The sequence below is a fragment of the Salvelinus fontinalis genome, chromosome 34 (genome assembly GCF_029448725.1).
Source record: "Salvelinus fontinalis isolate EN_2023a chromosome 34, ASM2944872v1, whole genome shotgun sequence".
Lineage (NCBI taxonomy): Eukaryota > Metazoa > Chordata > Actinopteri > Salmoniformes > Salmonidae > Salvelinus > Salvelinus fontinalis.
In genome coordinates, this window is record NC_074698.1 from 26,986,764 (window position 1) to 26,997,407 (window position 10,644).

General features: G+C 42.4%; 1 protein-coding gene across 1 annotated transcript; it reads right to left on the reverse strand.

Moving 5' to 3' along the window:
* Positions 1 to 3,537: 3,537 nt before the first annotated feature.
* On the reverse strand, positions 3,538 to 8,873 carry LOC129833638 (sterile alpha motif domain-containing protein 9-like). The gene has a single exon (XM_055898339.1). It carries the CDS (start codon positions 8,717 to 8,719, stop codon positions 4,079 to 4,081), a length of 4,641 nt encoding a protein of 1,546 aa, XP_055754314.1. The 5' UTR covers positions 8,720 to 8,873; the 3' UTR covers positions 3,538 to 4,078.
* Positions 8,874 to 10,644: the final 1,771 nt, after the last annotated feature.

Genomic DNA, 10,644 nt, shown 5'->3' on the forward strand with positions numbered 1-10,644 from the left:
ATTGACTGTAGACCCTGCCACATACCTCTTGTGTCTGAGCTGTTGAATTGCGACTCGATTTTGTCTCTGTACTGGGACTTAGCCTGTTTGATTGCCTTGCGGAGAGAATAGCTACACTGTTTGTATTCGGTCATGCTTCCGGTCACCTTGCCCTGGTTAAAAGCAGTGGTTCGCGCTTTCAGTTTCACGCGAATGCTGCCGTCGATCCACGGTTTCTGGTTTGGGAATGTTTTAATCGTTGCTGTGGGTACGACATCGTCAATGCACTTCCTAATGAACTCGCTCACCGAATCTGCATATTCGTCAATATTGTTGTTGGACGCAATGCGGAACATATTCCAATCCGCGTGATCGAAGCAGTCTTGAAGCGTGGAATCAGATTGGTCGGACCAGCGTTGAACAGACCTGAGCGCGGGAGCTTGTTGTTTTAGTTTCTGTTTGTAGGCTGGAATCAACAAAATGGAGTCGTGGTCAGCTTTTCCGAAAGGAGGGCGGGGGAGGGCCTTATATGCGTCGCGGAAATTAGTATAACAATGATCTAGGGTTTTTCCAGCCCTGGTAGCACAATCGATATGCTGATAGAATTTAGGGAGTTTTGTTTTTAGATTAGCCTTGTTAAAATCCCCAGCTACGATGAATGCAGCCTCAGGGTGTGTGGTTTCCAGTTTACAAAGAGTCAGATAAAGTTCGTTCAGGGCCATCGATGTGTCTGCTTGGGGGGGAATATATACGGCTGTGATTATGATCGAAGAGAATTCCCTTGGTAGATAATGCGGTCGACATTTGATTGTGAGGAGTTCTAGATCAGGTGAACATAAGGACTTGAGTTCCTGTGTGTTGTTATGATGATCACACCACGTCTCGTTAATCATAAGGCATACCCCCCCGCCCCTCTTCTTACCAGAAAGATGTTTGTTTCTGTCGGCGCGATGCGTGAAGAAACCAGCTGGCTGCACCGACTCCGTTAGCGTCTCTTGAGTTAGCCATGTTTCCGTGAAGCAGAGCACGTTGCAATCCCTGATGTCTCTCTGGAATGTTACCCGTGCTCGGATTTCGTCAACCTTATTGTCAAGAGACTGGACATTGGCGAGTAGTATGCTAGGGAGTGGAGCGCGATGTGCCCGTCTCCGAAGCCTGACCAGGAGACCGCCTCGTTTGCCCCTTTTACGGCGTCGCATAGGGTCGCCGGCTGGGATCAGATCCATTGTATTGGGTGGAAGGCAAAACACTGGATCCGTTTCGGGAAAGTCATATTCCTGGTAGGAACGATGATGAGTTGACGTTAATCGTATATTCAGTAGTTCCTCCCGACTGTATGTAATGAAACCTAAGATTACCTGGGGTACCGATGTAAGAAATATCACATAAAAAAACAAAATACTGCATATTTTCCAAGGAACGCGAAGCGAGGCGGCCATCTCGGTTCGGCGCCGGAAGTAATGTAAAGTGCAGGGATGCGTGAATCTGTGAGTGTGAAAACTATGAAGGAACAAACAAAACAGGATCATACCTGGAGGAGCAGCGAGAGACAAAAGGGATTAGTGAAGCAGTTTAAATACCTTGAGCCCAGGTGGCTCCAATCACTAACGACCCCTCCTTTGCCTGCAGGAGGAACCGCCCTGCAATGCAGAGGGGCCGTGACTATATTTGATCTGATTGGTCATACATCTACTATATTTGATCTGATTGGTCATACATCTACTATATTTGATACGATTGGTCATACATCTACTATATTTGATCTGATTGGTCATACATCTACTATATTTGATCTAATTGGTCATACATCTACTATATTTGATCTGATTGGTCATACATCTACTATATTTGATCTGATTGGTCATACATCTACTATATTTGATTTGATTGGTCATACATCTACTATATTTAATCTGCATGACTCATATTGAGGAAAATATTTGACTACTGTTGAATATACTTGAGTTTGCAACAAGAGGGTAAAATATCCAGCTATGCCACTATGATGAGATGCTCACTTATGTGTTGTTGAAATGTCGTGGACACACCTTGGCTTCATGCCATTTAGTTCTTCAGAGAAGGAATGGGACATCTAGTTGACGTTGACCACTGAAGTTATGTTGACAACCCAAGTTCATTTCAGTAGACTTTACACAATGTACAGTTTGGCCAAAAGTTTTGAAAATGACACAAACATTAATTTCCACAGTCTTTAGATATTTTTGTCAGATGTTACTATGGAATACTGAAGTATAATTACAAGCATTTCATAAGTGTCAAAGGCTTTTATTGACAATTACATGAAGTTGATGCAAAGAGTCAATATTTGCAGTGTTGACCCTTCTTTTTCAAGACCTCTGCAATCCGCCCTGGCATGCTGTCAATTAACTTCTGGGCCACATCCTGACTGATGGCAGCCCATTCTTGCATAATCAATGCTTGGAGTTTTTCAGAATTTCTGGGTTTTTGTTTGTCCACCCACCTCTTGAGGATTGACAACAAGTTCTCAATGGGATTAAGGTCTGGGGAGTTTCCTGGCCATGGACCAAAAATATCTATGTTTTGTTCCCCGAGCGACTTAGTTATAACTTTTGCCTTATGGCAAGGTGCTCCATCATGCTGGAAATGGCATTGTTCGTCACCAAACTGTTCCTGGATGGTTGGGAGAAGTTGTTCTCGGAGGATGTGTTGGTACCATTCTTTATTCATGGCTGTGTTCTTGGCCTTGCCTGTGAAGACCTTTTTGTGCAACGCAATGATGACGGCACGTGTTTCCTTGCAGGTGACCATGGCTGACAGAGGAAGAACAATGATTCCAAGCAGCACCCTCCTTTTGAAGCTTCCAGTCTGTTATTCGAACTCAATCAGCATGACAGAGTGATCTCCAGCCTTGTCCTTGTCAACACTCACACCTGTGTTAACAAGAGAATCACTGACATGATGTCAGCTGGTCCTTTTGTGGCAGGGCTGAAATGCAGTGGAAATGTTTTTTGGGGATTCAGTTCATTTGCATGGCAAAGAGGGACTTTACAATTAATTGCAATTAATCACTCTTGATGACATTCTTGAGTATATACAAATTGCCATCATACAAACTGAGGCAGCAGACTTTGTGAAAATTAATATTTGTGTCATTCTCAAAACTTTTGGCCACGATTGTACAGAAAATGTACGCTGTCCATCACAGTTCTAAGTATGTTAGAAGCATTGACTACATACCTGCTTGTGGGTAGTTTGAACTCAACTGTTTTTATTATGTGGTCCTATGGGTTCATTGGTCTACCAATAAAATGTTAATTTTGTAGTTTTTTTATGCATGAATTTCATGTTACTATTTTAACATTGTTCACACATTTCCTAAACAGTCACACAATAACCATTCAAAACAAACAAAAAGTTATGGCAACTTTATTAAACATCAGTTTTTATTACATGATGAAAACTATAACTTTGCACTAGTCATTCTTCATACAAAAAGACATTATTAAAACTAGTTAGAAAAAAATACATAAAATTAAAAATTTGAAAATCCAATAGAGGGGGACATTACACTGGGAAAACTATCAATACATTAATGAGAGAAGTACAAAGTTGTTTGGTCATCAAATACCACATTTTGTGCACAATACATATATAATATTACACAGGCTTGCTGCATAAGACAAGATATAGTATTTAAAAAATATATGCAATATTCTTCAAGAAGGAAACAAAAACAACAGATCTCATGACTGCATAACTTGATTACACATTCCTTAACATTTTCAGTCCACATAATGGTTGAAAATGTGGTTCAAATGGACTAACTACATTTGCAACAAAGCATTCAAACAGAAATAACTTTACACTTACGGTATGAAAAATATCCACACAATTGCCTTTAAAAACATTTTTACATGCAGCATTTAATTCAGTCTTTTGACACTAAACTGAATTTTATACACACACACACAAAATGTGACATATTCCTCTGACAATACCCTCTAAAACATGCTCATTCATTTCTAGGTTGGTCCAAAATGTTAAGGAAATATTCAAAAGCAGATTGCTTTGTCTGGCAGCATCTGTCTAACTGACCTCTCTGCCTTCTATTGCGACCCTACTTTTTCACAGTAATGTTGTACGCAACAGGTCCTCTAAATGTGAACCCCAAGTAGAATGTGATGTTTTCATTGCTGTCCAGTAATAATTCATTGTCATAGGGCACGGAGAATGCTTTCAGATGTGTAATAGTGAACTTCTCTTTTGGGCCCTCAAGGTAGACTTTTCCATCTTCTGTCCACCCAGACACAGTCCTGAGCAGTTTTGCAATCTTTGGTATTTTCCACACCTCCCCACTGAACCACTTCATTCTCTTTTCTGAGATGGAGAGGAACTTTGTATTCATTTCAACCTTGCTTTTGTGAACAATCTTGTCCCACCCACTTCCATTACTTAGGAAAAAGTGGGTGTAAATCCTTTTCTTCCTTTGTGGTATATCCTTCATTTTGGTCCAGTAGCTCCTTTTGAGGTACTCAACAGCTGATAGAACAATGTTGTATTTGGTCTCCTTTTCAGGGTCTGTGTCATGATCTTCTGGCCAGAAGAGCAAGATGAGCAGGAACAGAGCACTGGACAGGCACTTCCGTTTCTCTTTTGGGAACTGCTGACTAAGTTTCTGAAGGTCTTTCAGAGCAGCCAACTTTGGAGATTGGGTTGTAAGGCAACTCAGAGCAATATGAGCTGCTATGTAATTGACGAGATCCATTTGATCCATTTGATCCAGCCTGGCCATCAGAGGGTTGCTGGGGTAGAGCGATATGATAGTCTCTAGGACTTTGACTTGGTCTTTTTCTTTCTGGTCAGTCAGTAGGGAGAAGATTGAAGTTATATTCCCCCCACCAAGCTGGTAAATGATCATGCGTTTCATGAAAGGAGTTAAACTGCCAGGGTTCGACGGGCACAGCTTTGGGGCAATGCTGAGAGAGTAACCACTGAAATATTTACCATACTCAGAGGATTTTCTTACCAACCATGTCATTGGATGGCTTATTTTCATCTCAGAGCTTTCAATTGTCTCCTCCTCATCTGCACTGATGTCTGTCTGGAAGTAACTCAGGTCCTCCGAGATCCACTCCAGGGCATCATGCAGTGTCATTTGAAGGCCTTTCAAATTGATGTGAAAATTCTCCCAGGGCTTCTTCAGTTCCTCAGGAATGTATCCGGTGAGCAGGTAGTTCATACATTCTGAATGGCCATTCGTTTTGCTTGAGAAAACAGACAATGAGAATAAAAGCTTCAACAGGCTGAGGCCAACTTCAACTTCAGCAAAAAAGCCACTGTTGTTCATGTTTTCGAGGTCCGATTTGGCAGATTTCTCACATTCTCTGAAACACTCCATTGCTTTCAGCGCAGTTTCAACAGCGTCTGCTGTATTTTCTGCCGTTTTTGTTACTTTCTCAATTGCTTTACACTTGGCATTGAACCATCTTCTGTATACCTGGCCTTTCGTGTCAAGAATGTAAGAGTTGTTTGGCAATTGTTTTGCTGCTATCTCCGCCCAATCCTTTGCCTCTTCAAACTTCTCATGGGAGTAATTCAGGCGAGCAAGTTGCTGAGCAAAGAACGCGTCTTTGTTGAAGCGTTTGTATGCCTCCTTGAGGAGCTCGATTGCCTTGTCAGGGGTTTCCTTTTCACTCACATGTTCAATGAGAGGAGAGAAAAAGCTTTTCGATTCATCACCTTTACTTATTACTCTGCAACGTCTCATGAACAGGGCTCGCAAAAACTTAGCATAATATTCTTCTCCAAATCTGTGATTAAAAAGCCCATCCTCGTGGAGAAGCTCCATGGCCAACTCACTTTGCTGCTTTTGGTCACCAAGGAGCTGCTGAAGGATTTCCTTTGCAACAAGTGGATGAATGATTCGAATTGATTGAATGTGTGTCTTGTCATCTCTCAGATGTATAAAGACAAGTTTGGCCTGCTTGCTCAGTGAACTCTCAAAAGCATGCTCGTGGAATCGATTCCTTTGAATGGTGAGTTTCATCAGAGCTTCGCAATGGGACTGGGAAATGAATGACTTCTGAACATAAGTGTTGAGCAATGACACATACCGAATGAGGCGAGTGACAACCGCTCCATGATCAATGTCTTGGAGCAGATGTTTCACAAATTGCGCAACATACTCAACAATCTTCTGGTGTTGAAATTCTTCACTCATCAAGACGAATGTCAAGATGAATTCTGGCTGGTACTTTTCTTCAAGCTTCTGCCGTTTCCCAGCAAACTGTCTCTTCTCTTTTTTTGATAGTTTGTGAGTGACAGCTACATTCTGCAATGGTGAGTCCTTGCACATCTTCTCTGGGGTATGTGATCGTCTGCAGCTCAACAGAATGAAGCAAGGTGTTCCTTGTTTGATTTTCTTAGTGTTGATGGCAAACTCTAATTCATTCCTCAGCTCATCAAGGTATTCTTTGTCACAGTCCTCAATCAGCAGGAGCACTGGGAGACATTTCTCAGGATCTTTTTCCTCATACTCTCGGAGTTGAACAGCATGTTCAGATACAGTGGCTGCTGAGTATGACGGCTTCACAACAGCACATCTTAGGTCTGTCCTCTTGTTCCACAGCACCTGCCTTCCCACTGTGCTTCCACCGCTTCCTGGGTGATGGTAGATGTTGATACTGTTCACAGGTCTGTCTACACCCCATTTCATAGCGTCAGTGAGAAGTCCGGAGACATCCCTGTATGCATCCCTTTGAATCACTTCTCCAACAAACTTCTTCTCTGCAAGCCAGAAATTCAACCAGGTCACTCTTCCCCCGTGGTAAAACTGTCTTTCAATGTTTTCTTTGTCTGATTTGATGAAATCGTCACTTGTTCCATCACAATGATTGACACTCAGGATTTCCAAGGAATACATTCTTTCCTCCTTACGAGTTTCAAGAAGGCACTGTCCTTTCAGGTAGACAGGTAAGTATTTGGTGGCTTGAGATGTTACAGGTTGGATTCGCTGCAGTGTCGCATTAACATGGCTCATTTTCATCCCGACAACACTGGAACGGTTCACAGTTTCTGTTCCACATGAACCCTCTGCAAAACTTTGCCATTTCTGATAGTTATCCTCAGATTCTGAGATGCAAATGATGTCTTCATGGCCTTCCATATCTGTGAAGAACTCATAGAAGGTGGCCGAAAGTGGTTTCTCAACTGGGGATGTGAGAAGGAAGACCACCAGGAATGCTCCTTTTGGCAAGATCTGTTTGCAGATCAGTGACACAGAATCCCTAAGGAGTGTAACTTTTGTTTGGATCCATGTATCATGATCACAGGGCATTTCATTCCCTTTGTAATCGCTTCGTCCATTGCAAAATATCCAGCTTGTTTGCTCAAACAAATGCAAATCGCTCACAAAGTCTTCAATGCTCTTATGATTTGGCTTTTGGTAGTTCTGCATGAAATGCATATTTGCAGCATGGTGCTGAATGTATTTACTGCAGAATCCTGACACTTTAGAATCCGGGTCAAAGTCGAACACACAGAAAATGTTCATGTTGAGCAAGAAGTCAATGCTGCTCAAATCATCTGGTTTGAACTTGTTCGTGACAAGAATGTACCATTTCTCCTTTTCAATTAATTTCTTGCCACTGGTTATCAGCATGGTGAGTTTCCTTCCGAGGTCTTGGCAGATTTCCGGGGTGTTAACATATCGACAACGCTCAGCCTCTTCTCTTTGGCCATCTCGGTCTCTGACTCGCTGATAGAAGTCATTTTGATCACTCACTGGCTCGGTTTTTGATCCTACCCTGCGATAGATTGTTTCCTTTTCATGCTCAGTCTTGTTAGAGGACTCTTTGAAGTTCGGCAGGCGAACAGAGTACACTCGGTCCTTAACAATGCCTATGGAGGGAACAATATCAACCTCCACCACATACCTTTTTTCTGTGCTATTTATGTCCATAACCTCTATAAACTGAGGTGGGCGTATGCACTGTCGCACATGCTCGCTGTCAGAGCGAGAGAAACTCCTTTCAATGTGATCCAATGCATCAACATATATATCTTTCTCAGAAACCAGAACACCGATTATCTCACCATGCACATAGCCTGTATCATCCCTACTGTCCATCACACCAAAGTGTATTGTGCCATTTGATCTGATATTCATGCAGCCACTACCGAATTTGAGAACCTCTTTGGCAAATTTTGCCTGTAGTCTTGTGCGGTCCAATTTGGCAGCATTGTCAAATGACTTATACTCATGACAGGGAGATATCAGATCAAATACACCAGATTCAGGTTGCAGAACACTATGTTTGGCATATGTGAAATCAATGCCTTCTTTGCCAAATGGTCGTGGCTTGCAGTCCCTCTTTGTGGGTAACACACAGACAAACTGATCTTGGTGTGCTTGTGGCTCTGCTTCTGGACAGATTTGGTCTGTTTCATCCTTCTTGTGATCAACATCTTTCTTTCCCTTTTTACCTCCCTTTTGTCTGCCATGACCACTTGGCTGACTTCCCTTAATTTCCTTTATTTTTAGCCCTTTGTCTACAAAGTCATTTCTTTTTCTGATGATCAGCCGAGCCACTAAGGATGTAATTCCGGTCTCTTGTTTCAGATCATCTTCTGTAAGTTCTAAAAGAATTTGCCCATTGACCTCCTCCTTTTCAAGTTTTTGAATATACTGCTCTTTCACTCCTATAGATCTCATCCAAAAGCTGACCTCAGACTCTGTCCATTTCTCAATTGGCAGCATACCAGAGTCTTCCACTATGTCATGAAAAACAAAGTCATAGATTATTAAACAAACATACACAGCAAAGTCACAAAAACAGCTGTTCTTTCAATTATTCGTTTTGATATCTCACATGTGGGATTCACCAGAATCTCAGAAGCTCGATGAACCTACTACACACGTCTGTAGGAGGCAGACAGGTTGAGTGGTGAATGAGGGGAGCCTCAAGGGGCCACTCACCCACCCTCTGGTTATTCTCACCTCTCTTCCACACGAATAGTACTACTCTAAACTCTCCTCAGCATGACCTGATCTGTTTTCCTGTTCAACTGTTCACTAGTGTGCCGCAAGGAAAGAATTATGTAGAATTAGCTTTTCCGCTTTTTCTTCCGTTTGTCTCCTGTGATAGCTAGCATCACATGACTAGCTAATGAGACAACCTGGCTAGCTCACCGGAAGGCTAGCTATCATACCGACTAGAGGGTAGAATTGCTAGCTCGCTCTCTCGTTTAGCTCAATCCACTACCATTCCACGTTGACTAGACCCTTCGTCCCAGCGTCACTGCTTATTGGTCGAGAGCCACGCTTTTAATTGTTGCAAGACTAACAAAGCGCTAGCTTCCTTTGGCTCACATTGTGCTAACTAGCTAGGGTACTAGCCCACAAGGCGAAAGCTAGCTACGTTCACATTGTTAAAGGATTAGCTTTTTCCGGCTAGCACTGTGCTAACTTGCTACATGCTTCGTCTCCTGTGGTAGCTAGTGTCACAGCTAGCTACTGAGACTTGGTTAGCCCACACTGCAAGGCACAAGTTAACTTGGCTTGCTCGCTGGAAAGCAAGCTATCCAGGAGTTTCCTACGTGCACATATGGTAGCACAAGCACTGCTATCTATAACAACCTTAGCCCATGTGCTGGTTGCTTGGCAATCTTCCACTTATGGTGGTATCAACAGCTTGCTCTCTCGTTTAGTACATCTAATGTTCACAGGTTTCGTTGTCTAAACTGACTGGTTACACCTCACCATGCTACGGTCAAAAAAGATTATCTAGACCGAAGAAGCAACACTACTCGCGTTGATAACGAGGTGCTAGCTATAGCTAGAATATTAGCCCACTGGGTGAATACTAGCTAGCTAACACAAAAGCCTCACTGCTAAGCGTCGACTAGCACGCGCATAACCCAGTTAGCAATACTTTTCTCCCGGAGTTATAAAGGGCCCCCATACCCCATGTGAAACAAACATTATCTGGCAGCTCTCTAACGAGTCCTGCAGGTTTTGTAAGGTTTAAACCAAGTACCAGCCCGTGCTAGCGTAAGCTACGCCACTAGCCGTCAAGACGAAAGCTAGCTAGCTACCAACATCTAGCTCAGTGGTCACCAATCTTTTCTGAGTCAAGATCACTTTGAGTCAAAATGCAAGCTAAGATCTACCGGTCAGATGTTTTTAAGAATGACTTAAAATACATATGCCTTTGCAACATTAACCAATTAAAAACAGTTCTGTAGCATTGAGGTTTGTGCAGTAGGCTATACATTATCACTGCATTTGGCTATGCTTGAATTGCCCTGCTAATGTTGTTCTTCTCAGATAATTTAGGAATTATATTTAAAAAATGTGCTATATGATCACACTGGTAATAGATAATTTGGTGTATTACTTGTGAGGCACAGCTAAGTGAGCATAATTTGCTTTAAAAAAAAATACTGGACTGATGGCTTGTATTTGATGGTCAGTCTGAGGGGAGGGAGCAGCGGTGAGGCTGCCTCTCAAGCTCAAATCAAACGAAACTCGTCCCAGAGAATGGCACAAGCAGCTAACAATAACAACGCAAGCTCAGTAGCGGTGCATGGGTAAAATCACTGGGGAAGCCAGAAAAAATGCCATATTACAGCCTGTGTTGTGATAATTGCATTCTTTGCTCTTTTACCTGTTAGGTCATATAC

Coding starts and splice junctions, on each gene's coding strand:
- LOC129833638 (XM_055898339.1), bottom strand. CDS start 8,719: ATGCTGCCAATTGAGAAATGGACAGAGTCTGAGGTCAGCTTTTGGATG.